At 37.6% G+C, this 27,509-nt stretch overlaps 2 protein-coding genes and 1 long non-coding RNA gene across 5 annotated transcripts; all 3 read left to right on the top strand.

Moving 5' to 3' along the window:
• The first annotated feature begins 1,520 nt into the window (after nt 1–1,520).
• On the top strand, nt 1,521–3,340 carry LOC147279791 (uncharacterized). Its single transcript, XR_015123564.1, has 4 exons — nt 1,521–1,727; nt 1,815–1,860; nt 2,314–2,385; nt 3,012–3,340. It is a non-coding gene; the product is annotated as an uncharacterized LOC147279791 (long non-coding RNA).
• Nucleotides 3,341–8,515: 5,175 nt separating this feature from the next.
• NAGK (N-acetyl-l-glutamate kinase) lies at nt 8,516–11,445 on the top strand. 3 transcript variants are annotated; one of them, XM_086250358.1, is made up of 4 exons: nt 8,516–8,835; nt 9,566–9,617; nt 9,783–11,051; nt 11,134–11,445. In XM_086250358.1, the coding sequence occupies exon 3, from the start codon at nt 9,999–10,001 to the stop codon at nt 11,028–11,030; it is 1,032 nt and encodes a 343-aa protein (XP_086106484.1). In that variant the 5' UTR covers nt 8,516–8,835; nt 9,566–9,617; nt 9,783–9,998; the 3' UTR covers nt 11,031–11,051; nt 11,134–11,445. The 3 variants fall into 3 exon arrangements, with proteins under 3 accessions (XP_086106484.1, XP_086106483.1, XP_086106485.1); XM_086250357.1 differs by having other exon boundaries at nt 9,783–11,445; XM_086250359.1 differs by having other exon boundaries at nt 9,566–9,631; nt 9,783–11,445.
• A 957-nt stretch (nt 11,446–12,402) lies between these two features.
• RAB11C (RAB GTPase 11C) lies at nt 12,403–20,846 on the top strand. The gene is made up of 2 exons (XM_086250360.1): nt 12,403–12,686; nt 20,118–20,846. The coding sequence occupies exons 1-2, from the start codon at nt 12,522–12,524 to the stop codon at nt 20,601–20,603; spliced, it is 651 nt and encodes a 216-aa protein (XP_086106486.1). The 5' UTR covers nt 12,403–12,521; the 3' UTR covers nt 20,604–20,846.
• Nucleotides 20,847–27,509: the final 6,663 nt, after the last annotated feature.

Raw genomic sequence — 27,509 nt, 5'->3', positions numbered from 1 at the left:
ACTTGTAGACATGTCAAGCCAATCAAACTTGAACTGCAGTCACATTCGTATAAGCAATCAACAATGCTATCATAAATAATTTTGACAGTTACGCGCCTTACATTTACATTATTTTGGTGCGGCAACGGCAATAACAGTGGGAGTGAGAGTACGTGCTATGACATGGAGCTCTATGACTGGAGAGTGATTTAGACATCTATAATACTTGAAGATATGACGTATGCTTATTTTCTATGGTTTGCCTTAGTTTCCCCACAATTGGTTCTTCTTACACATTAAACAAGAATTTATGCCTTAAATGTATAACAGATTTGAATATTCCGACCAAAAATAAATAAATAAATTTGAATATATATATATATTTATGCATGATTGCGTGTATGTTTAAAATTTCACATCCCTTTGTCATGTTTCTTGTGGCCATAGATTATGCCTTAAATGTACATATTAAACAAGGAATCCGATTCTGATATCCTTCCTTGATCACAATCATCTACTAGTCAAAATTGAAAGTCAACTGTGTAAAAGGAAATTTTTGGTAGTATATATGGTAATATTTCTCTTTCACGATAAAAATTTCAAATTCGATTCATTCCTCCTCATATAAAATAATATAAACAAAAACACTGCACTACATTATCATACGTCAGTCTAGCACTGAAAAAGAAATATTATGGTTTTACCCACTCTATATTATAACATAGATGAATTAATAAAACCATGTGGTGGTGTTACAATCACACTTAATTTTTTTTAAAGAGGTTTACAAACAGTTCATGAAGAAATTATTAGGTATAACTGATATACTGCCATGTGGTATAATCAACCATTGTGTTATAATATGTGTGAGACCCAAAATTTTCAAAATTTATTTTGGAATTTTTTTTTAATTTCTAGAATTTTTCTAGAAATTTGTTTGGCGGAAAATCGTATTTTTCACCTTAAGCTTTAATTGTTTGACCAACTTTGACTAGAGTTTTGACCCAAGTTAGACCTTTAGAAGGTGGTACTTTTACTCACGAACCCAACGGAGCAAGTCTCGTATTATTCCGAGTCCGGGAGATTATTTTATGAATTTCCCAAAATTTCATTTTTAAAAGCATTTTATCTTAGTTTGTGGAGCTTGAAATTTTCAAAATTTTTCTAAAGGGCAAATTGGTAATTTGACCTCATAGTTAATTAGTACTAGTCGATACGAGTCCGTAGTATTTTTCGGGGTATTTTTCCGAGTCCCGAGCTATTTTTAATTAATTTTTGAAGTTGAGAAAAATAGGAAATACCAGATCGCGCCACGTGGCACGATCTGGGCCATTGGATCTCGCATGGCCCATCTGATCCGACGGCTGCATGTGCAACCAGCTGCATGGCCACTTGACACGTGGCAGCCTCTCCACTTGACACGTGGCGACGGTTGGTGGTGAGTCCACCCACTGAGTCAACGAGTTGACCGAGTTGACTCAGTCAAGCCTTCCTATAAATAGCAGCGCACCCTTGCTGGTTCTTCACCCATTTCAGCTGCACGCTTTCCAAGAGAGAGATTCTCTCTCCTCTCTCCTCCTTTCTCTCTCTTCTTCAATCTTGTTTTGAGTTTATCTTGAGTTCTGGAGCTCCGATCGACGATCCGATTTCGCCTACGCGATCGTGGCGACGAGCTCTTCAATTCTAGTAGTGTGAAGGCTATGTTTTGGTGAAGTTTAAAAAAAAAAAATCATTTCTGAGCTCCATAGGTAATTTCTTGATCCCTGTCGAATTTCTTCTAAAATTTTGTTAAATAAATCTCTTGTTAATTAGGCTATTTTAATCTTATTATTTAGCAAGTCTAGTAGTACCGAGACTCTGCTCGTGGGAAGTCTTCAACAGGTATACCTTTAACCCAGCTTATTTAATTTGCTGTTGTTTAAGTGGTGGTTATAGACGAAACACCGTTTAACTGTTGTTATTAAATGAACTTAATAAATATTGAGGCCATATCAGTGGTAACCAAATAACGTGATGACTAAGGTCAGTCCGTGAGCATACAAGCGTTGGGTACTGAGCCAGAGCTCCCTCAGTTTCCCCATGCACTGACCTGGTCACGTTGTAAGGTTCATATCTGATCAACCTCCTCGACAATAAATTAAAATAAACTTAGAAACCACACGGTCTGACATGACTGTCTGCCTCGGGGAGCAGGGTCATGCCGGATCAAGAATTTAGAGAAGCCTAGCAAGTTACGCTAGTGCCAAACCTCTAAATTTTACCTGGTCTTAACAGACAAGGTCGAGAGTACGTTTAGTACGTTCCTAATAGCTGTCGTCGGATTCGGATCTCCAGTTTCCCAACAGGTACAAGTGGGACCCAGACACAGGAAAGGGATCAGGCAAGGGACACACTTTGGTAAAGCAGGTAGGGGGAAAGTACCATATCCCGGTTATTGGATTTCCTGCCTATTTTCGTACTATATGTATATGAAAATGTCTTTCACAGAGAATGTGCATGATTTTTGTATGGCATATTTGTGTGATACCTTGGACGACCTGAGAGTAACGGGCACGTGTTGTGACCTTGGGTTTCGATCCCCTAAACCTCTGGAGGGATAAGTACGGACTGGTTAGTCGAATGTCCTTCTGGGGAGGCTAACCAATGTGGTATTACCAGGTAAATGGATACTCTCACCACAGTATCGAGGTGGTGGTTGAATTTCCGATACTGGTGGTTGGCCTGTATGTGATCGGTCGCAGGTATGTTTCTGAACTATGTCACGTGACAGGAAGGATTTTCACTGAAAAAGATGTATGAGCATGCAAAGGCTTTACTCACTGATTATTGGCATAACTATCTTTATCATTACTGGCTTTGGTTACAATATTATTGATATTGATACCCTGTTTTTGGGTGTGCATTGCTTTTAAATGTTTTCCTTGAAATCCTATATTTTCGAGTATTGTTTCAAACCTAACCAGGATTTTCCCTCGAGGGGAAGCGATGAACGTATGTGACGCTTACCCCCTACTGTACTCTTGTGAGTGCAGATAATCCAGTTGTTGGAGACCAAGATTGAGGTCGTGGGTGTGGCACTTGCAGCTTGTCAGTTTCAGTCTTGCTATCTAGTTTAGATCCTTTCTTTGGATCCGTGGTGGTGTTTCTCTTTCATCCTCGTAGGTGGCATATCCCAATGGCTATCCATGAGTCCAATTTGTTGCACCACTTTGTTGAAGACTGAATCACTCTGGCGTGGGTTGGACTATCCTGACATATCTGTTTATCTACTGTTTTATTATGTAGCATTAGGGTTAGTGTATTTGAAACATATAACCCTCACGGGTTGGTACTCTTTACTGTTATTTATAATATGAGGTATTTTCAGTAATTTCTTTCGCTGTATTTTTACTACTCTGATCCAACCCGGGTTCTTCAATAAAAAGGGCTTAACTCGTTTTAGAGAGCTTGGGAATATAATACTCGGGGTAAGGGGTATTATAGTCTCAGGATCTTTAAGACGGGTGCCGCTGTGGTGTTCCCAGTTTCGGGGCGTCACAATATGAGTGAATGTTATTAATACTATATCTTACAAATATAAACATGTGGTCTGACAATAACCTTATACGTTGGATATGTTACACCACATGACAATATATCGGTTATACTTAATAATTTTTCAAGCTCATACAACCCATATAAACCACAACACGCCTCATCGGCTGGAAGATTTGACGACAAGGTTTCCATCCAACCTTTGGAGCGGGTGTGGGCGTGCCACTAATCGGCTTGGCTTGGAATAGCTGATTAGAAAAACATAAAATATAAATGGAAAAAATAAAATGTAAATGCACCAAATTAAACCTAAGTTCTAATAAGCGATTGTGTGATAGAAAAAAGAATGGAAAACCTATATAGGTTCTTTTCTTGCCTAGTCTAGCGCTAGGACTTTGAAAATGAACAACAAAAATGTAAATGAAATAGCAACATAAATTTAACAAAGAGCTTGATGGGAAATATCATTAAAGTAAATTCAAACAACAAGATGTGTTCTTGAAATATCCAAAATACAAGGAAATGACATAAATATAAGGAAATACAATTAAAAGGGGCTTAAAAGGTTAGACAAACGAAAATAAAGAGAGATTTGAGAAATAAAAGCAGCTGGGCTGAATTGGGAGCAAAGAACTTGCTGAAAGTTTCACATTTTTCATGAATTGTTGGGGTTGTTTGGGGGGTTGATTGTTGTTCTTTGAAATTGCAAGTAGCTTCCCTTTTATATTCAATTTTTTATTTTGTCCCCAAGTTTTGTTGAGTGATGGATAGCCGTTGATGAGTGAAGAATGAGATAAAGAATTATGAGTCCCTGTTGAGTTACTTTATGCCCAGCCAAGAGGCTTTGGTCGAGAAAATGTACGTTGCTTCTAGGCCGTGAGCTTCATAAATCATTCCTCAATTTTGTCTTTTTTCTTCTACTAGAATCTTTTTTCAAAAGACTTGTATAGGCCCACCACAAGAGACTTTCAAAGTGCAATCCTGCTCATGATTTCGACCATGCCTTCAGCAACACTTATTGATTAATAATTTAATATATATATTAATCATGGCATTTCTTTTATTTCTCACCTTGCTGACATCTTACTAGAAAAGCACAGCAAGTCTTCTTTCTCAAAAAATATTCAGGCGGGTTCTTTGTGGTTTTAAGAAAGGAAAAGAACAAACTAATAAGAATTGGGTGATGTAATTCTACTCACAATAGCTATTTAATTAAGAGACAAAAGTCTTTAATCTCAAGGCCAAAATTCGTCTTAAGATATATAGTGGAAGTTACGACCCTTGTGGCCAATGGGCACGGGCAGCCGTGAGGATTCAATGGTGCCCAAGAGTGAGGTTCATCGAAAGCTTTAAAATTGAGTATTCTCTTAGAGCATTAGCTGGTTCGTAGCTTCTGTTCTGTGAGTCACGATAAAGGGTAGGTTTGAAAATTTAATTAATAAAAAATATATAAAAAGATTAAACTTAAAAGAGGAGTGTAAGCAAAGAAAAGTGGAGTGTGAAAATCACTTTCCAAAACTAAAATAAAGTATTTTTGAAATTCTTCCTTTTATAGAGAAGGAAAGGAATATAAAAAGCTAATAAGCTATCTCTATAGATTACCAGATTAAAAACTGGAAGAAATTTTTTATTATATTTTTATAATAGAACCTTCCTTATTGTGATTGATTATGAAGCAAAGGGAAATTTCGACGCCACCATGTTTGAACGACTGAAGGACTTATTCATACAAATTAATGACAAATCAACTTAATTTGTAGGCATGTCAATTGTCAAGCAAATCAAACTTAAACTGTCACATTCGTACAAGCAAATAAGCAATAAACAATGTTATCATAAATAATTTTGACAGTTACGCGGCTTTGTTTTTTTGTTACATAATTTACATTTACATTACTTGGCTGGACAAGGAAGTTTGAAAATATCAAGAAATTTCAAAATTATAGGAATTTCAGAAAATTGAGATTTAAAATTATAGAATTTGTTACATTTCTTATACAAATAGCTAACTTTTGAGCATGATGTAATTTAATGCGATTTTGGAGATAAAAATGGTGGTAGTGGTGAGAAGAGGTGATGGGGGAAGGGTTGATGTTAGTGCTGCCGATCTTGGTGGTTGGGAGGGGTCATTGTGGCGGTGGTGGTGGTAGTAGTGGTGTGGAAACCGCAATAGCACTGGGAGTGGGGTTTTATGGAAGAGAGGTGATGGTGGTGACAAGGTGGGAACCACCATATTAATAGTGATTATGGTGGTATATAGTTGTGATCACTTTTGGACTGAAAATGTAACAATTGACAGAATGAGCTATTTTGATACAAAATGAAAATTAATGGGGCATAATGATTCAAAATAAAATTGTTATTTTGAAATGACACAACCATCAAAATTTCGATAGTGTAGCTAAAGTGGAGTAGCAATTTTAGTCCTAAGAAGTGTTCATTTTGGAGGCATGTAATCACTTTGGACGTAATAAGATTAAAGAAGTGCTCAACTTAGAATTATCACAAGATTAAAACCTAATAAGTAAAGAACTTTAAAAAGAACTTAACCAAGCTTAAGGATCTTGGAAAACTTACCAAATACCGATCGAAGCGGATCGGAGAAACCGACAGATCGAGCTTCCTTGCTTCTAGCCTAATGTTTAATCGAGGACAACTCGACCAAACAAGAATTGAACACTAATAACTCCAAATAAATTTCAGAAAATTACTGTAAGCTTAAAATAAAATATGGAAAAATTCTAGGACGTCACACTGTATGAATGTTTCCAACAAAAAATTATAATCCCTAACACCCCACCTTTTTTGATTGTTTATAAGCACTATGTTACATGGTTAATGCACTTTTCTACAGAACTCTACAAAAACTGTATGGCTAACTTTAGAGTGTGTTATGAAATGATAAAATTTTTTGTAACAAAAAAAATTGGTTGATTCTTTTTTTAGGCTATGTGAATGGTGATTGTGCAGCCACAGACACCTACTGAAACCAGAATACAAAGCCAGCTTCTCTCAGTAGTACAATTTGTATAACGCTGTTAATGGAGTAGAGCATGTGGTCTTACAAATAAATGTAAGCGAAAGTCAAAAAATTCAAGAGCTTTCTTCTCCCTTAGCTATTAATGGAGTTTTCTTTTTCTTACCAGGGCTTAGCTACCTCTTTCACTTTTCGCATTCCAATTTTCTTTTACTTAGTAAACACATTAGCTTGGTCAGAAACATTGTTCACTTCATGGGGAATCCAGCTCCACTGAACCGAAAAGATGGAAGGTTGAATTCACCAAATCTTGGATAGGATGGGATAGATCCTTAGAATACCTTTGAATAACCTCTAAATTTTCGACACTCTTGTGTCAACTAAAATCGAAACTTCAGCTCCAATTTCACTCGTTACAGTAAGCTAAATCTTTAAAATAAAGCTTTTTAACATTTTATCCATGTGAACTTTTGGTTCAATCTCAGTTTATCATCTAAAAAAAATATGTCAATTTACCATATGAATTAAAAACTTGTTGCAATGTAATACTTCTGACTTATTTTATCTAGATTTTTGTTAAAACTAAGGGTGTTTTGATCTTTTTCAAGTTCTTATTGTTAGGAAAAAATGATTTTATTACACTTTACCTGCTACGATATATCATCTCTGGCTCATTTTGTTTTTGTTAAAAATAAAGGTGTTTTGGTCTTTTTCAAGTTCCTATTGTTAGAAAAAAAGACTTTTACACTTTATCTGTTTTGACACAATAGAAAATTGTCTTGAAAAGACCAAAACACCCTTATTTTCAACAAAAATTTAGACAAAATGAGTTCAAGGTGAGTACATTACAACAAATTTTTAATTTAGGTGGCAATTTGACACAATTTATTTTTTTTGGTGGTGAAGTGAGATTAGTGGTGGAATTCGATCGGTTACCAAACCAAGAGCTCCCAACTGACAATCGATCGAGGCCAAGCGGAATACCAACCTGCCAACTGCATTCGATTCGACGTTGGTCGGTTTTCGACTATGTCGGAGTCGAAATAGAGGTTTGAGAGAGAAGAAGGAGATGCAGGGATGAGAGAGAGAGATATTGCAAACATAGACAAAGAAGAAGAAGATGACACGACTCACCCAGTCACCATCGCACCCACTCCCCGGAGCTTCGTCGCTGCCAAGCCTGAGCTTAATGTCTAGTCGTCCACCTTCGGGGAAGAAGAAAAATAGAAGAATATCTAAAGAAGAATAGAAGAAGATGAAGCAGCATCAGTAAGAGAAGAAGAAGCAGCAGTTGGAGAAGAAGAAGATGAAACATGTCGGTTGGTATTGGTGTGCCGAAGGTTTGGGATTTTCAATCAATCATCATCAATGCATGTATTAAACATATAATGTTAAATCAATCATCAATACATGTATTAAACATATAAGTGTCATAGATTATGGTCTATATGATAAAAATATGATATGTATAGGATATAATACACATCAATGTCAAGTTCGAAAAGTAAAATTAAACTATATAATAGATAATTAATACATACTTCATTGATACTTCAGTTTATTGTAATAGAAAAGTAGATGAGTGTCCATAATTATTGTAATACATAATTAACTATATATTAGAGTGTCCATCTACATCCTGAAAGAGGTCATATTGGATTCAATAGTAGATGATTGTTGAAATTCAAACATAATCAAATAAAAAAAACCATTTCTATATACATTTTGTTAAATATTATTATAATGTTATTCCTATTAAATTAGAATGTAAAATTGAGATATTTAACTAATAAAAAACTCCTAAAAAAACTAGTAAATTTAGAGCCAACTCTCCTAATATTATCTTAAACCCAATATTTGTGATAAAGGTTTGAACTCAAATCCACTAATCAAAAACATATTATAAGGCCCAACACCTATCAATCTACCCATAATCAATTAATGAGATCCCTAAGCCCAAACCCATAAAAATCTGCCCAAACCAGCTTGTTTTGCCCGTTCAAACAAACAGAGCAACGAAACCAAACGTTCATGAACACAAACCAGACGCGAGAGAGAGAGAGAGAGAGAGAGAGAGAGAGAGAGAGAGACAAAGAGAGACAAAGAGGGAGAGATAGAGTGAGACAGAGAGACAGAGAGTGCGATAGAGAGAGACAGAGACAAAGAAAGAGGAGGAGACTCACCTTCACGAAGCAGACAAGTTCCTGCTCAAACAAAGAGTTTGGGGTTGAATGGTATGGGATTCCTTCTGGGTTTTCAGTAGGCTGTGTATTCAGTATTCACAGACTCCACAATAAGGGCTGATTCGATCACATACTCAACATTATGTAGGATGGGATGTAAAGGTATGTCAGATTCTTCCTATACAATTATTGGATTTTGATATTGTAATGTTAAGACATTGATTAGGTTTCTGAGTTAGTACATGAGTACGGAAAATTAGGGTTAATTTCTCATTCTTCCCCAATTTTTTTTTTTTTCAATTTTTTCCTTTGATTTTCGGTGATGCCGGCCCAATATCGGTGATTTCGCGATATTTACCGAAATTACCGTTGATGTCGGGGAAATATCGGGTATACGGGTGAAGATTTTGCTTCACTCCTTCTATCGGTGGCGGGACGACTCCAAAAAGCGACATTTCGGATTGTCGGCCGATATTTTGAACACTAGTTAGATGTCAATACCACTAACACTGGTCTTGTGCATCCAAGTGTTATTATTGTGGTTGAAATACGATGCTAATGACCTAATGACTTCATGTTCATTTAAAATTCCAAACAGAAATCCATTTTGTTTTGTTTAAGGTTCCCTTTAAATGCTTGTATAATTCATAATTTAGTATATTAATCTTTCATGATGGTTTCCTTTTCATTTCTATCTTTGTAGTTATTAGTGGAAACTTGATTGATTATAATTTATGGGAAAGAAGAAAATTGCTGAATTAAAATTACTAAGTCTAAAAAGTTAAATTGCAATAGAAAAAGCTTGCAGCATATGGTTATGTTCGTTGTATTGATTCTCTTCAATTTCTCTTAAGTAATCTTGTTATTAATTTTGTGGTTTTGGTTTCATCAGAATGCTGTATGATGAACGACTGATCTCAACAAAGAAGAATTTTTAAGAGCAGGTATCAACTCCAAAGTAATTGCTAACTTTCTTGTTTCCACTAATCTCTGCTTTTAAAATGATAATTTCTTGTGAAATGATATATATTTTTTCTTTCCACCATGTGTTCCGTTTATGTCACCCCCTTCCTTCATATGATTTACTGTGTGAGCATTGTCTTATGTAGATATTACCTAGCGGAGAAAGGAAATTAATCAATTATGCTTACATTGTTGGGATCTTAGTAGGAAGCCTTAAATCTATTCCCTCCCCTGTTTTCCCAGGCTGTTTCCGAGTTTTCTGTCAAACTTCCTTTCAGACATTTCTTAATAGGCTGCTACATCTCGCATTCTCTCTAATAAGTTGTAAGTTTATAACCTCAAAAATCCATTACCTCAAAAAAATGTTAGCAGCTAAAACCCTAATAAACCCCTCTCCAGCCCTTTCATACCCTTCCTTAACACCTCGAAAACTCCCTAACAACCTCACCTTCCCATTAACCCACTCCTTTCGTCCCAAACCTGGCTTCTCTCTCAAAATCAATAACTCAATCCAACAAACCGCAATTGACTCACAACCCTCTTCGGGTCAGCTTCGAGTTGACATCCTCTCTGAATCTCTACCCTTCATCCAGAAATTCCGAGGCAAGACCATTGTGGTCAAGTATGGGGGTGCAGCCATGAAATCCGAGTCCCTCCAGGCCTCCGTAGTCAACGACCTTGTCCTACTATCTTGTATGGGCCTTAGGCCCATTTTGGTCCACGGTGGTGGGCCCGAGATCAACCTTTGGCTCAAACGCCTTAACATTGAGGTCAGCTTCCACGATGGCCTCCGAGTCACTGATGCAAAAACAATGGAGATCGTCTCTATGGTTTTAGTTGGAAAAGTCAACAAAAACTTGGTCTCTTTGATCGACCGAGCCGGGGTCAAGGCTGTTGGGCTTTGCGGTTTGGATGGTCGGCTCATTACGGCCAGACCTGCCCCAAATGCCGCCAAATTGGGATTTGTCGGGGAGGTGGTGCGTGTGGACCCCACCATTCTCTGGTCAATTGTCAATGATGGGCACATACCGGTGATTGCATCAGTGGCAGCGGACGAGTTCGGCCAAAAGTATAACATCAATGCAGATACGGTGGCAGGCGAGATAGCAGCTGCATTAGGTGCCGAGAAGCTGATTCTGTTGACGGACGTAGCGGGGATTCTCGAAGATCGCAATGACCCGAGTAGCTTGGTGAGGGATATTGATATAAAGGGGGTGAAGAAGATGATAGAGGAGGGGAAGATTGGTGGTGGAATGATTCCGAAGGTGAATTGTTGCGTGCGCTCACTGGCACAGGGGGTGAGGACTGCTAGTATTATAGATGGTCGAGTACCTCATTCGTTGCTGCTTGAGATTATGACTGATGAAGGTGCTGGGACAATGATCACTGGGTAGTTTTTCATGCCAAAGGAAATGGTAATAAGAATGCGATGCAACTTGTTTTGTCTAAGACTCTGGTACTAAATGAACTCACTGTTGCTATTTTACTACTGGCCAGGTTAATTTCTCTTTGGTTGTAAAAGACAATGAAGCAGAGCAGGCATTCTTTGAGAGGGACATTTTGCTTTTATAGTGGTTTACTTGTTGGCTTACATAACAAAAATTTTCAACTCTAGTTCACTAGGTTTACCTTTGTTGGGGAAATGTCTCCCCCTCTGACTGTCAAATTAGAAATTTAAGATGTGGTTTTTGACTGAGGATACGATTCTTCAATTGGATCCTCAATTTTACTAGTCACATTGTTTAGTGGACCTTCAACCGTGTGTTGGTTGCTATTACCTCTTTTCAATAATGTTATCATTGCGGACCATCTTGTGTGAGTACAAATCCTTATTAATCATGCATGTGACTGTTCCTTTTAATGTTTTTCTTGATTTCTATAAATTATGGATCAAGCTCAAATTGACTACAATTACAACTAATTGTTTGCTCATTGTACTTCTGAATAAGAAAAATATTACAAAATCAATTGTTTATCCATGCATGAGACAGAGGTTGCAGCAATTTGTTCTGAAATTTAGCAAAAATGAGGCTTCATGCTACAGGCAAGTGTGCCCTGCATCATTATTCATGTAAATTAAAGATGAATCTTGATATTTATGAGGTTTCAGTTAGAAAAACAGGGAGAAAACAAAGTGTACTGATGATGAATCTTGATGCATAATAATTTTTCCTATAAGACTCGTTGGAACTTGTGTGAGCATGTGGAGTGTTGTCCCACATTGAAAAAATATAACCTTGCATAATTGATTATTGCCAATTGATTTATGATATTAGAGTCCGGTTCACTTACATGTATTAGGCCGAATAGCCACACGTACTTCACGTCACTTAGGGTCTTGGTTTCTATTTCTTGGGTTTGTACACCTCTCAATTGTTACAAGGGACATTTTTCAAAATTACAAATAATTGGCGCATCTAACTATACAATCAAATAAACTGACCGAAAAAAACAATACAAGCAATATATGTCTTCTTTTTAAAAAATAAAGCTAAGAAATTATACGACCATAAGATTTCATTACATGTGACAACTGTTTTCACATGTATAACAGTATAAGCATAATGATCCGGACTTCAAAATTGTTCAAAAATTGGTTACTTCTAAGTATGGGATGGTCTTCCACTGCATCTCAATTTCTTTCCCTTTCTACCCTTTGTATAAAGGATAACAAGTAGGGACTCCCATTAAAAATCCAGGGGTATTTTGGTCAAAAGAACTCTGCAAAATGACAACCAAACCAAACCACACCCCCACCTTTGATTTTTCCTCAGACCAAACACATCCTCTGCTACTTCGTCTTCTTAGACCGATTCCTCGGCCTTTGTTTGTTTTTTGTTCCTTTATAATTTTAACGTACAAAAAAAACAAAAACAGAGACAGATATGGCGAGGAGACCGGACGAGGAATACGATTATTTGTTCAAAGTGGTATTAATCGGCGACTCCGGCGTTGGCAAATCGAACCTCCTCTCCCGATTTACTCGCAACGAGTTCTGCTTGGAGTCCAAGTCCACCATTGGCGTCGAATTTGCCACCCGTACTCTCCAGGTCCACAATTTTTCTCACTTTTTCTCTGTATATATGTATACACACACACACACACCAACATACTCATTTGTGTTTATATTTGTTACTGGGATGGAGTTGATCTTGTTCGTTATGCATGTTTTTAATGCTATTAGATTGAATTTGGATCTGGGTTTTTTGAGAATTGCGTAATTGAACTGGGATTTGGATCAGTTTTTTATTTTCATAATGTGAAATTGTTGTAGATCTGCCTTTTTGCTTGGTTATAGTAATGGATTTGGTGATTTATCAATACAAGTGATTCAATTTTGTATATTCTTCACTCCATAGAGTGCAAAGTTTGTTTGTTTGTTGTTCTTTTTTATTTGGGTACTTCTTCTTTTGAAATTTAAGCGCAGCATTTAGTCACTTCTTTTAGAGATAAAAAAAAAAAAAAGAAGGATCTGGGAACTGGTACCATGTGGAATTAAAGATGAATTATTTCATTGGAACAAGAGAAATTGAATGTTTAAATGAATTGAAGATAGCCTTTGCATGTCTAATGACAGGACATAAAATTGTTTGATATAATCTAAGGTAGTTGATTAATGAAATGATTCTGTATTTCATTTTGTTGATTTGAATTTTTGGATTTACTTTTGTATTCGATTAAGTTTTAGTGTTTTAATCATTTCATTGGATATTATCTTCATTCCAGCTCCTCTGTAGTGGCAATACACATGTTGGCACTAAAAATATTCAGTAGACATGGGATAATTTGACACAAATTGTACATTAAACATGTTGATTTAACTGCCATTGTGGACCATTAAAATATGTATGCATCACTGCAAATTTTTACTTATTTATTAATTTAGTGATAAGAAAGAAGACATCAACTAACTGGAAATGTGAAATATCCACATTGCCCCTATAGCCCTACTGGCTGAAACCTCCTCTGCCATATGAAACTCTTTTGCTCTCTTCACAAACTGGAAGCATCAAAATGTAGACAGAAAGGGTGATATTGGGTCACCCTTCCTAAGGCCCTAGATGCTCCAATTTCCAGTTGGCCACCCACTTTGCATTATATCCATGTCTGCTAAGTAATCAAATATTCTTGCCTAAGTTGCCTAAAGTTTGGGTTGAATTCAGATTGGTCGGGTTCGTCCAACCAAAGTCCCAGTGTCCACCCCTATCCTCCACCAGCTCGTTTGCAACGAGACTCACATCTGAAATGTCTCTCTTAAAAAGGCCGCTTGTTTGAGTTGATGTAATTGTGTCCCTAAAGACCTCCTTCAATCTAAAATCACCACATTTTAGCTAACAATTTATAAAAACTTGACCTCACTTATCTTCAATGACTTCAGTTTCTTTGGAATTAGACAAATGAATGTTTTCTTAATTATTTGATATTTCATTGACCACTCCCTTATTATGATACTCCTCAATACTGTAATCAAATTTTCCTTCTTAATGTTCCAACATTGTTGAAATCAAGTCATAGAAAAACCATCAAGCTTGGGATATTTAACCTTACCACACTCAAAAGTAGCCTTTCTTACCTCGTCTTCCTCAAAGGGCTTCTCTATAGCCAATTGGCCTTACCCTCACTTATTGGGCAGCACTGTAAACCTTAAATGATAGGGTTCCAACAAATGAAAAAGTTTCTTGAAAAAATTTTATCACCTCAAACTCAATGAATCTCTCATCCCTGAGAACACATCCATCTCCAAACTCCAATTTATTTATCACATTCTGTTTTTCCCTACCATTCACCATCTTATTAAAGAATCTAGAATTATTTTTCCTTTTCTTGTGAAACTTTAGCTTTTTGTTTTCTAAAGAATTGTTACCCTTAAACAATGTCCCCAAAATTTCAACCTAAACTGTGTTGATTAATTTCTCACTGTTAGGACCCTTATTGTTGAGATGGTTTATTTGTATTAGCTTAGTTGGGTTTATTTGTATTAGTTTAGAGTTGTATTTTTCCTAGTTAACGTGGCTGAGCTGATGTGGCTAATGTGGCTATATTACCTTTCTATATAAGGTGCAATAGGTCGGTTTGGAAGGCATTAATCAATACAAGTTTATTTTTCCTCTATTCTCTAGGTTTACAGTAGAGTTCTATTATTTGGTATCAGAGCAGTTCAAGATGGGACCGAAGAAACCCACGGGGGCGACGGAGTTGCCTCCCATGGAATTTGAGTTTGAGCTGCATAAGGAGCGTACGGCTGCTCAAATTGAAGAAATTCGGGGCCTATTTAGCTCTCTGCAGGTAGATCTCAAGCGAGATTTAATGGAGGAACTCCGACAGATGTTGGGCCCTTTGGTGACGGCGGCAACGACGTCATCGTCGGCCAACTCCGCTGCACCGCCATTGGTCACCTCTACACTTCTGTCCACCCAAATCTCTGTTCCTGATTCACAACCCCTTTTGGTTCCTCCTCCTCCGCTAACCACCATACTCGCACCGTCATCCTTGCCCACAAATGAGATTTCCTTACCATCAGTACCACCGTCCTCCACATCTCCAATGATTATCAATGGGTACATCTTTCCTCCCCCTGTTTCTTCTACAACTTTCCCTCAAGCTATTTTTCCTCCCTCCTCCCAAACACAACCCATTAATTATCCCTTTATACCTTCACACTCTACTGTTCCTTCCCTTTCCCTACCTAATTCCAATTCCATTTCACCATCACTGCACTCCCAACAATCTTTGCCCACTTCCTACCCCGTTTCTCATCCGTTACCTCTTTACCACACTCAAACTCACAATCAACCTTCTTCCCAACCACAAAATTACCCACCTATTCCATCTTATTTGGCCCAACCTTTGCTTCCGTCACCTCCTACGTTTCCCCACTATGGCCCCCCCTTTCCGATTGGTCACGACCCATGTCAACCAACGATGCGTCATGTGCGTCTTGAGTTGGATCGTTTCTCAGGTGACGAACCCATGGAGTGGCTGACTCGGGTAGAACAATATTTTGAGTATTATCAGGTCCCGGATAATCGGAAGGTGACAATCGCTGCTATGCATTTTGTGGGTGATGCAGCAGCATGGTGGAGGTGGTATCAGTCTCGGTACCCCAAAGATTGGGGCATTTTTGCTGATTTGTTGCTGAAACGATTTGGAGTTCATGATGTATTGGATTTCAACACTGCTTTGACTAAGTTGACCCAAACTGCCTCGGTCAAGGAATTTCAATCCGCTTTCACTAAGTTGGCTTGTCGTGCCCCTGATTGGACTGAAGAACAATTGATTGGTTGTTTTATTGGTGGTCTCCATGAAGAGTTAGGAAGGGATGTGCGTTCTTTTCGGCCACGCTCGCTTATGGCTGCTTATGAGTTAGCCTTGATTCATGAAGGCAAATACTTAGGTCGTCGGACTCAATCCACTCGTACTCCATCTGGCCCGATGGGACAGCCTTTTAAGTTGCTCACTGGACCCAACCAAGCTTCTCGTGTGGCTTTACCGGCACCTTCCTTTTCTACAAAACATCATGTTTCAGCCGCAAGTCATACCAAGCCCTTTTCCTCCAATTCTTCGATACCATTTAAACGTCTTTCTCCAGCTGAACTGCAAGCGCGACGTGAAAAGGGCGTCTGCTTTAACTGTGAAGAACCGTATCAGCCTGGACATCGCTGCAAGAAATCACAGTTATTTATGATAGAGGGGGAAGATGTTTCTGTTGGGTCTCTAAGTGTTGAAGAAATCGACAATGACATCTTGATGACAGACGCTCCAGAGGAGCCATTGGTTACCCTGTACGCGTTGACCGGTACATCTCATCCTGAGACTATGCGCCTCTGTGGGTTCATTGGGAAGCGTCGCGTTCATGTTTTTGTGGATCCAGGTTCTACCCACAACTTTATTCACCCATCTGTTATTAAACATTTTGGTTGCACCTTGAATACTGTTAATTCCTTAAAGGTTTTAGTAGCTAGTGGATCTTATATGTGTACTAAAGGGCACCTCCCCAGCATAGCTATGAATTTGCAGGGATACAAGTTTGAGGCGGAGTATTATGTCCTGCCAGTCACTGGTTGTGAGGTTATTCTCGGGGCACAATGGTTGAAAACGTTGGGTAATATTATTTGGAATTTTGAGGTCATGACAATGCAATTCACTAAAGGTGGTACTACTTATTCACTGCAAGGGCTAGTATCTTCCGATGTTTCCTTGGTAGGCTGTCATTTGATGAGCCGTTTGATTGCTCAGGAGAGGCATGCCTTTCTAGCTCAACTTGAAATGCCGCCATCCTCGGAGTCTAGCACTGACACTATCCACCCACTTATTCAGCAGCTCCTCGACTCATGTCCTGAAGTCTTTCACACACCCACCACCTTACCACCTTCAAGAGACCATGATCACAAAATCCCATTGGTTCCAGGCACTGCTCCGATAAATGTTAGGCCCTACAGATATCCACATTTTCAAAAGAGTGAAATTGAAAAAATAGTCAAAGAGATGCTGGAAGGAGGGATCATTCGCCCAAGTCTCAGTCCGTACTCTTCTCCTGTTTTATTGGTTAAAAAAAAAGATGGGTCATGGAGGCTTTGTGTTGACTATAGAGCTCTGAATGGTGCTACAATCAAAGACAAATTCCCTATTCCCATTATAGATGAGCTCTTAGATGAGCTGCATGGTGCAACTGTTTTTTCAAAGCTGGATTTACGTTCCGGCTATCATCAAATTCGCATGAACAGTGAAGACATCGCCAAAACAGCTTTTAGAACCCACGATGGCCACTATGAATTCTTGGTTATGCCGTTTGGATTAACTAACGCTCCAGCTACCTTTCAAGCTCTCATGAATGATATTTTTCGTGATCATTTGCGACATTTTATACTAGTATTCTTTGATGATATTCTGGTGTATAGTCCAACTTTAGCCGCCCACCTGCAACACTTAAAAATTGTTATGGCTATTCTTCAGCAGCATCAGTTAAAGGTTAAGATGTCAAAATGTCTTTTTGGGACTTCGTCTGTGGAATATCTTGGTCATGTGATTTCTGATCAGGGGGTAGCAGTTGACCCTTCTAAGATAGAAGCTATTCGCAGTTGGCCCAAACCTACCACGATCAAGGGATTACGGGGATTTCTAGGCCTCACTGGCTACTATCGGAAGTTTGTACGCCATTATGGACTGATTGCTCGTGCTCTTACAGATATGTTAAAAAAAGATGGGTTTCATTGGTCTCCAGAGGCAGAAGAAGCATTTGAAAAATTGAAGTTAGCCTTAACCACCACTCCTGTTCTTGCTCTCCCAAATTTCTCTCAAGAATTTACAGTGGAATGTGATGCTTCTGGCGTTGGTATAGGTGCAGTACTTTCACAAAACGGGCATCCCATCGCTTTTCTTAGCAAGGCTTTGGCTCCACGACACCTGGCTTTGTCTGTTTACGATCGTGAAATGTTGGCGGTTGTGTATGCTGTTCAAAAGTGGAGACCTTATCTATTGGGCCAGCACTTTACAATTTTGACGGATCATCGGACAATCCAACACTTTCTTGATCAGAGGATTACCACTCCGGCTCAGCAAAGATGGTTGCTTAAATTGTTGGGCTACAATTACACTGTTAAGTATAGGGCAGGGAAGCAAAATCAAGTGCCAGATGCTCTCTCTCGCAAATCTGAACTATTGGCTCTCATGGGCCTTTCTACTCCTATTTTTGATGGCATCAGTGAAATTCAAAGGGCATGTCTTATGGACTCTGAGGCTCAAACAATTCTTAAAGGCCTGCATGAGGGTACTGCAGTAAAAAAAGGTTTCTCAACAAGGGGTGATGCTCTTTTGTATAAGGATCGATTATTTGTGCCTCGTACTACAGCATGGAGGGAAAAACTTTTAGCTGAGTTTCATGCTTCACCTATTGGGGGTCACTCAGGGTTTCTACGCACTTACAAACGTCTTTCTAAGAACTTTTTATGGCCTGGAATTAAAAAGGATGTCAAGCTCTTTGTCTCTGAATGCGATGTCTGCCAGCGCCAAAATTATGAGGCTCTCAACCCTCCGGGGCTTCTTCAGCCATTGTCAATACCTGAAGATGCCTGGCGTGATATATCCATGGATTTTGTGGAGGGTCTTCCTGTCTCCAGTGGCAAGAATGTTATCCTTGTTGTGGTTGACCGCTTTACTAAGTATGCCCATTTTATCCCACTCTCTCATCCTTATTCTGCCAAGCTCGTGGTGGACTTATTTATCAAGGAAGTCTTTCGTTTACATGGAATGCCTCGATCTATTGTGAGTGATAGAGACCCAACATTTCTGAGTTCTTTTTGGAGAGAGTTCTTTCAGCTGCAAGGTACTAATCTTTGTCGTAGCACTGCATATCACCCTCAATCAGATGGTCAAACTGAAGTTGTGAATCGCACTCTGGAACATTACTTACGCTGCTTTGTGGGAGACCAACCTTCTACTTGGGTGTCATGGATTCCTTGGGCTGAGTGGTGGTACAACACTACATATCATGCTTCCACAAAGATGTCACCCTTCGAGGCTTTGTATGGATACTCTCCACCTACAATCCAAACTTATCTGCCAGGGACTACAAATATTCATCATGTTGATGTGGGACTTCAAAATAGAGATTCTTTGTTACAAACATTGAAAGCTAACTTAAAGCTAGCTCAATCCCGCATGAAGTTGTATGCTGACAAAAGGCGCACAGAACGGTCATTTGAGATAGGAGATTGGGTGTACTTGAAGTTGCAAGCTTACAAGCAGCATTCTCTCAAGAATCATCGCAATTACAAACTGGCTCCAAAATATTTTGGCCCTTTTCAAGTTATGGCTAAAGTTGGTTCTGTTGCTTATCGATTGGCTTTACCCCCGACTTCTAAAATTCACCCTGTATTTCATGTCTCACTCCTTAAGGCTAAGGTTGGTAATGCTGCAGTTATCGCTTCTACTCTACCTTCTTTGGACGACCCAAGCACTCCCCGCTGGATCCCTGAGAAGTTGCTGCAAAGAGGAATTTTCAAGCGTCGCAGTCATGCTGTCACACGTTGGTTAATACAATGGGCAGGCCTTCCTCCAGAAGAAGCAACTTGGGAAGATGCAGACTCCTTTCAGGCTCGGTTTCCAGATTTTGTGGCCTGAGGTCAGGCCTTATGTTTAGGGGGTGGCACTTGTTAGGACCCTTATTGTTGAGATGGTTTATTTGTATTAGCTTAGTTGGGTTTATTTGTATTAGTTTAGAGTTGTATTTTTCCTAGTTAACGTGGCTGAGCTGATGTGGCTAATGTGGCTATATTACCTTTCTATATAAGGTGCAATAGGTCGGTTTGGAAGGCATTAATCAATACAAGTTTATTTTTCCTCTATTCTCTAGGTTTACAGTAGAGTTCTATTACTCACAAGGCTATCCAGATCATGAATTCTTGTCTCCAAATACCCTTGTAAGAAATGAGCTTTCTGGTGTACGAATTAAAAGATGAAATAAAAAATGTTCTCTTTGTCAGGTTGAGGGAAGAACTGTGAAAGCTCAGATATGGGATACAGCAGGACAGGAGAGATATAGAGCAATTACTAGTGCCTACTATAGAGGCGCCCTTGGAGCTCTACTTGTTTATGATGTAACAAAACCAACAACTTTTGAAAATGTAAGCCGGTGGCTGAAGGAGTTGAGAGACCATGCTGACTCAAACATTAAGATCATGCTGATCGGGAACAAGACTGATCTGAAGCATCTACGTGCAGTTGCCACAGAGGACGCCCAGAGTTATGCTGAGAAAGAAGGCCTTTCATTCATTGAAACATCTGCTCTTGAAGCACTCAACGTTGAGAAGGCTTTCCAGACAATTCTTGCAGAGATATACCGGATAATAAGTAAAAAGAATCTTTCATCAGATGAGCCAGCACCTGCAAGCATTAAAGAAGGGAAGACTATTGCAGTCACAGGAGGATCAGAAGTCAATACAAAGAAGCCTTGTTGTTCTACATCCTGAAGTTGATTATATCTTATGAGTTTTCCTTTTTGTTGTCCCTTTCCTGTTCCTCCATCCGTTGTGGGTTATTTGTTCAACTTATTTTTGTTGCATATTCCTTCTTTGAACTATAATTTGTTGTTTGTTGACCGGATTTTGTTCTGTAAGGGGTATTATTTCATTAGGTATATAACAGTGCTTGGATTGTATTATAGAAATACTTCACAGGTAAGAAACAAATTAATGTTTACCTTTTTACAGGAAGCTTGCCTTTGAAATATGCAATTAATGGACTTGGTTTGATAGAGTCATGGAGGTTACCTGCATAAACTCCTGCCAAGTCTTATGCCTACAACTTTGGCTCTCAAGTCACCAAAAATAATTTTGAGCTCCTTTTGTAGAAGGCAAAAGATTAGTTCGATCCGTGCTCATTTCCTGGCTGCGTATTTTTGAGCGGGAAACCTTTTGAGCTGGATGTTAGATTGTTTAAGACTTTAAGGGGTGTAAACCTCCTTGTCCTTGGACCAAAAGAAAAGCCCTGTTGGTCCTGGAAAGTAAGGCCAATACTTGATTCAAAGCAAGTAGGGATTGTTAATGTGATTTTTCAATAGCATTGCTGCGTTGAAGATATTTGAACTAGTTGGATATCAGCTCTTACTCGTTGGCCCCTTTGGATTTCCAATTTCAGGTTAGGACCCAAAGCAAAGAAAATGAGAATGAATGGATACAAGAATCAAAGAAAAATATATACAAATATGTAAGAGTAGAGACCAAATGTTAGAGGCTTAAAGCCTAAACACCTACTGTGCCTGAATTCTGAAACACAACAATTCCTTATTCTTTGGCCTAAATTATAATCCTTGGAATTCAAATTGTTTCTGATGTGGAAGACCTACATCTTTCACAATGTTGCAAAAGAAAATATAGATGAGGACCGTTGATACCCATATTGATCCAGCAAAACTACGCGTCGTAAATATGGAAATGACGAGGCTTGAATGGGGTCCGAATCGTTGATTGCCCAAACACGGGCTAAGAAAAGAAGCCCAAGAGATTAAAAGGCCCGAAAGGTCTAGTGGATGGGGCGAGGCCCAAGATTGGGCTCAAGACTCAAAGAACCAAGGCCCGATTGTAGGCTTGACGACCAACGGGCCAAGGCCGATGAGGCTTGGTGACCAAGAGAAGCAAGGCTAGGCTAGTCTTGGCTCAGACACAGGTTGTAGCCTGTGAAGGACCGTGGGTTAGCCCCCATGGATACGAGCGCTCAATATTATAAAGGCGCAAGGCCTAAAGAGGGCCTTACTGCATTGAACGTGCAAGAGTAAGGGGAGCTTAGCCTTGGCACTACTAAAAGGCCCAAGTCCAAAATATAGGCTCAGGGGCTTAGTTGTAAGGAATCTCATAGGCCTACACCCAAAGGGATGCCTTGGGGAAGGTCCTTAGTCGATACCACACCAGTGCCCCTTTACGCTTAGTGTGCTCTGTCTTAGTGTGCAGGGTAGAGGGAGAGTGATGTAGTGATCGACATAGGCCTTGCGTGATGAATTTTATGCATCAACATTTGGCGCCGTCTGTAGGTGAGATGTTTAATTCCCATTTGAACTTTACCTAGCTGATTCCATAATGGATCTGCAAAGAACCCTAGACTTTGATTTGGCGGCACGAATCATGTCTTCGGAGGAAAGCCCTAGGAGCGAGCATTACGACACCCCCTTGACTGATGGTAAAAGGGGAAAGAAGAGGTCGTCGCAAGTTCGAAAGCTGAAGGAGGAACTGGCCCGAATGGAGGCCGAGTTAATACATGATTAGAAGGAGCGCGATATGGAGCGAAGGACTGTGAAATGCTATGAACTGACGTGGAGGTGAGAGGCTGGGTTGATTGCGTGATGAATTTTACGCATCAACAAGGACTAACAAATAATATTTAGCATGAGAGCGAACAACACAAAGTAGTTAGCATATGTAAATTCTCTAGTTTTTTTTTTAATTTTTTTAATTCACTTAAGGATTAAGTGGAAATTGGTGAACAATTGAGGGGGTCCATTTAGAATTTCCCAAGATCATGGCCTCCTAGAAAGACGTCAAGCTTCAGCCATTAGGTGAAGTCCTCAGTGTTGCCGTCTAAAGTTGCCACTGATGTTAATGTTATCATTGTCGTTTCAAATATTCAAAAAGTTGCCTATTATGTTATTGTTGAATAACTTTTTTATTCAAAGTTTTTTAAAATATTTTTTTTTACATGTGAAGAAAAGACAAAAATACTTCTGTCATGTTAGCAGATAACGATTTGACTAATAGAAAAACGAATGGAGGTATTTTTTTACACAAAATTAAAGTTGAGGTACTTTTTTGCAATAATATATAAAGTTGAGATACTAAAATGTAATTTTTTCTAACATTAATAATGAGTCAACATAATAAGCATGGCACACTTCCTAAACAGATCCTAAGCGAAACCGAAACCAAATTCAAGCCTACAGTTTTTTAAAATCTTATCTAGGCTTAATCCAGTACACAAATTCTAGCCCACAGTTTCTTTAAAACCACCATTCTAGAACGTTCAACTTCATATATAAAATGGCCATAGGCTCATTAGTACGTAGGTATGTACACAATTACAAACCAGCCATATATTCTTCTCTAATTACTAGGTTAAAATGGTGATTGCTTCTGAGGCATCTAAAGCCCTAGATGAAGAGAAAGATGGTGATACTTTGAAGAGGCTAACATACATTTTAAAATATCGGAACAATGATTACTAGAGGTAAATATTAACCTCACTTTCTCTAGCCAATTTTCTCTAATTTGTGACATTGTCAATAGTATGTAGTTCTTAGAGTGCTGATTTCACACTTATATTTCAATTAATTAATATAATGATATTTTCTTTTTCTGGAAATCAATTTTACTATAAAATAAAATTAGAAAATATATTTTAGTGGTGTTAACGTTCCAATCGAATTTGCCCAAACTGACCAATCCAATCCAATTTGATTAATTTCGATGATTTCGACAGACTGGATTGGATTTCAAAATTCAAAATTTGACGTGATTGGATTGGATGACAAATTTCCTAATGAAAATCCAATGGAATCCAATCCAATGTTGTATCATTTCATACTTCTTTGGTCTTCTAGGCATTCAAAATTGTAAATAGTGAGTAATTTTAATCCTTAATTTGGTAAAATTTAGTTTGGTATGCTAAATATCAAAACACTTTTCCTTAGAATTGAACTTTCATTTCATGTATAATTCTATGAAAATTTCTTGGTATATTTGATTTGTTGATAATTTTTCTGTTTTCCAATTATTTTTCCCTTCATTAAAAAACCGATGATCCAATTCAATGTCAATTGGATTGGATCGAATCAGATTGGATTCGATCTAACCTCATATTAGTTCGGATTGGATTGCAAAATCTACAATCTAATGTATATTGGATTAGATACAGATTTGCTAAAAATTAATGGTTTAGATGTGACGAACATCGCTTATTTATTTCACATGATATACAATTTTCTAAATGTTGATAATAAAATATTATTTATTTCAAATCTATAATCCTATCCGTTCAATTAATTATTTCTTACTTTTTCTTCTTTCCCTTTCTATACTAACTCTCTCTATGCTTTTAGGGCATGTTTGGTACATCGTATTAGACTCTGGATAGGAATAAATAGTCTATGTCAGTTGTTTGGTGTCTACTTGTATTATTTAATTACCTAACTATGTAAACCGGACTGGGCTTTTAATACTCTCCTTACCTGACTAACTAATACAACCCACACACCTAGGATTAGATAATACACGCTTAAATTGGGAAAACGAAAACACGCTGAAAATCAACAGATGTTATTTTCATCTTATTCTCCCTAGGGTTTTCTTTGCTATCTTCTCCACAGGTTCTTCTCTTTCTTTATATATTTCCTCTTCTATGTATGATGTCTAATTATCTCTTCTTATTTTTTCTTTTAAATTTATTCAATAGATCATTTTATTACATTTTTTTTGGGAATTAGGTTATGATTTTTTCTTCAATAAAGATGTGCTTATATACTATGTAAAACGTATGATCCTAAGTTCTACAATTATGAGAATGAATTTCCTCATGTCCTCTTGTCCTATAGATCTTGGCAAAAATAAAAGAAAAAAAAATCTTGTCGTATGAATCTTGCCAAAAATAATTTGTGCCATATGAATTTTAATTTTCACTAAGTTATCAAAGAATTAAAAAAATAGTCTGATCCGCTGTTATCCGACGGAGCACCAAACGCAGTATAAGACTGTTTATCCGGAACAGTACCAAACGCCTGATAATATTCTGGATAAACAGTCAGTACTCTCTGGAACAGATTAATATTATCCGACAGAAATTAGTCAATACAGTCAGACGTACCAAACGAGCCCTTAGTGTCTTGTGACTTGTTTTACTCTTTTCCATCTTATATTGTGTCTCAATTGGCATTGTGTAGAAGACATATCAACGGGATCTATCGTGTTCAAATCAGACATATCAATGGGATCTATTGGGATCTATCAACGACATCTTAAATACTTCTAGCATGAATATACTTTTAGTTTTTAGTACATTTCCAAGCTAATATATATTTCTCAAAACCCAACAGCAATTATGAATTTTTCCTTGATAAAACTGCAGATGATTCCAAAGACTATGGCTGTAGCTAAATGTCTTATGAGTAAGGAGAGTGTAATGCTTCAAGATCCAACTATTACCATTATCTTCTCCTCAGGCTTTTAGTGAATTGTGGGTTGCTGGAATATTGAATTCGAGAAATTGTTGGAACATAAAGTACCTTGAGATCAGTGGTCGAGCTTATAACTAACAACCTTGTTGTGGAAAAATGGTTGAAGAGCAAAGTACGTTTATCACTTTATCTTCAAGAAATTGGATTGTCCATCAGAAGATAAAGAAGTTTCTTGTCAAAATGTAACCCTCTGTACTTTTGAATGAATATAAATTGATAAGCAATGAACATGTTTCCCAATCAATTTGGTAGCAATTGTTTAGGTAGCTAGAACAGTTTAGACTCATTGGCCGGTTATGGTTATGAAAACCCCTATATATATACCATTGGCCGGTTCGGTTATGGTTAGAGGTTTACCCAACAGTTTACTTAACTGAACCGTACCCATCTCTAGTAGCACTCGCACCACATTCCTTACTAATTGAAATATAGCTTTTTGTGATATAACTCTTAATTTGTTTTAAAATAAGAGAGAAAGATACAGAGAATACATGAGAAAAGTAGGGAGAATTTAGAGTGTATATTTTTCATTAGCAAGAGGCTTATATTTATAGGCTTAGGTGTACTTGGAGGCCACTCCTAAGATTTCCTATTTTACACAAGAAAGGATTTGAAATAATATAATATTACATATATAAAGATCCCAAATACATAATTGTGGCTAGCCACATAAATATTAGAGAAAAATTTACAAACAGAACACATACTTTGATGGTTGTTTCATTTCAGAACATTAATTTTGATTCATGTTAATAAATGACACATACTTTTATTTTGTGTCAATTAAAGACCATGTTTTATCTCAAAACTCCACCAAATCTAGCAAATTTATACTTTGTTTAAAGCTATATATATGCATCTCTTCTTTACAATCATATAAAGATTATTCAAATCGGACATCTATAACTTCAGATAATTGGCCCAAAAGTAGGGTACTCGAAACTGTCCAATTTGACCTCTGAGAAAAAATTTAGAAAATCAGACAGTTTCGGATACCTTACTTTGGGGCCGATTATCTGGAGTTGTAGAGATCCAATTTCGGTGATCTTTATATGGTTGTAAAGAGGAGATGCATATCTTTAAACCCAGTATAATTTTTTTGAGTTTGGTGGAGTTTTGATGGATCTAATGTTGGGCCAAAGTTGAGATAAAAACTGAAAAAAACATAGTCCTTAATTGATACAAAATGAAAGTAGTGTCCTTCATTAACACAAAGCAAAATTAATGTCCTGAAATGAAACAATCATCAAAGTATGTGTACTGTTTGTAAATTTTTCCCTTATTAGTATTTACAACACTCCTCTTGGATGCATATGTCCACTAGTGACAGTTGCCTCATTAAAATATTGTTAGGAAAACCCAATGGGATAAATCCTAAACGAAGGAAAAAAGAGTACAACCTTTATAGAGCACATATATGGTGTTGGACGCGCATAATGATGCCTCGTTAAAACTTCGTTAGGAAAAACAATGAAAAGTTAAAAGTAGACTGATGGATAATTTTTTATAGTAATTAATAAAGAAATTTAAGCTTAGGTCCAAAAACTGCTTCTTGGCACGTTCGTACCTGAACGGCTCTGATATATATTAACATTACTCTGTAGCCAATTTTTTATTTTTAAATACTAACATTGTTGGTAACAGTTTTTATAATTTAATTAACGTAATGATATTTTCTTTTCTTTTTTTTATTTGCATTTTTTTAAAATATCATTTTCATTGAAAATATAATTAAAATATTTATTTCATACAACATACAATTTTAGATATACAATATTTATATCTAAAATCATATTTTCTTGCATTATTTTTTAGGGAGGCGCTATTCATACCCCCCAAAAGTAATTATGCACTCCTCTTTATTATTATTATTTTTTAATTTATAAAATTTGTTTTAATCAATTGAATTACCAAAATTACCCTCAATAAACTTGGCAAGCGTTTCTCTTGTGACACTTGGAATGTAAGAGAAGCCGCCAAAAAGGACAAAGGGTGAGAAGTCGAAATTGAAGGGAAAGGGATAGGGGAGAAGTTTCTTTCGTTTGGGTCTCCCTAAGGAATGAGTGGGTGTGATGGAAATTGGGAATGAGTTTTGTGATTTATATGTTTATATGAACATGGGTGAGTCGTCGTAGTGAGGAAAAATGGAGTTGAACTTTGT

This window comes from Dryas octopetala, chromosome 7 (assembly GCF_963921425.1).
Source record: "Dryas octopetala chromosome 7, drDryOcto1.1, whole genome shotgun sequence".
Taxonomy (NCBI): Eukaryota; Viridiplantae; Streptophyta; class Magnoliopsida; order Rosales; family Rosaceae; genus Dryas; species Dryas octopetala.
This window is presented reverse-complemented; position numbering and strand designations above follow the sequence as displayed.

Excerpts from the sequence above, each read along its gene's own strand:
- RAB11C (XM_086250360.1), top strand. The coding sequence starts at position 12,522 with ATGGCGAGGAGACCGGACGAGGAATACGATTATTTGTTCAAAGTGGTA. Across the intron at positions 12,687-20,117 it reads TTGCCACCCGTACTCTCCAG|GTTGAGGGAAGAACTGTGAA; the intron begins GTCCACAATTTT and ends TCTCTTTGTCAG.
- NAGK (XM_086250358.1), top strand. The coding sequence starts at position 9,999 with ATGTTAGCAGCTAAAACCCTAATAAACCCCTCTCCAGCCCTTTCATAC.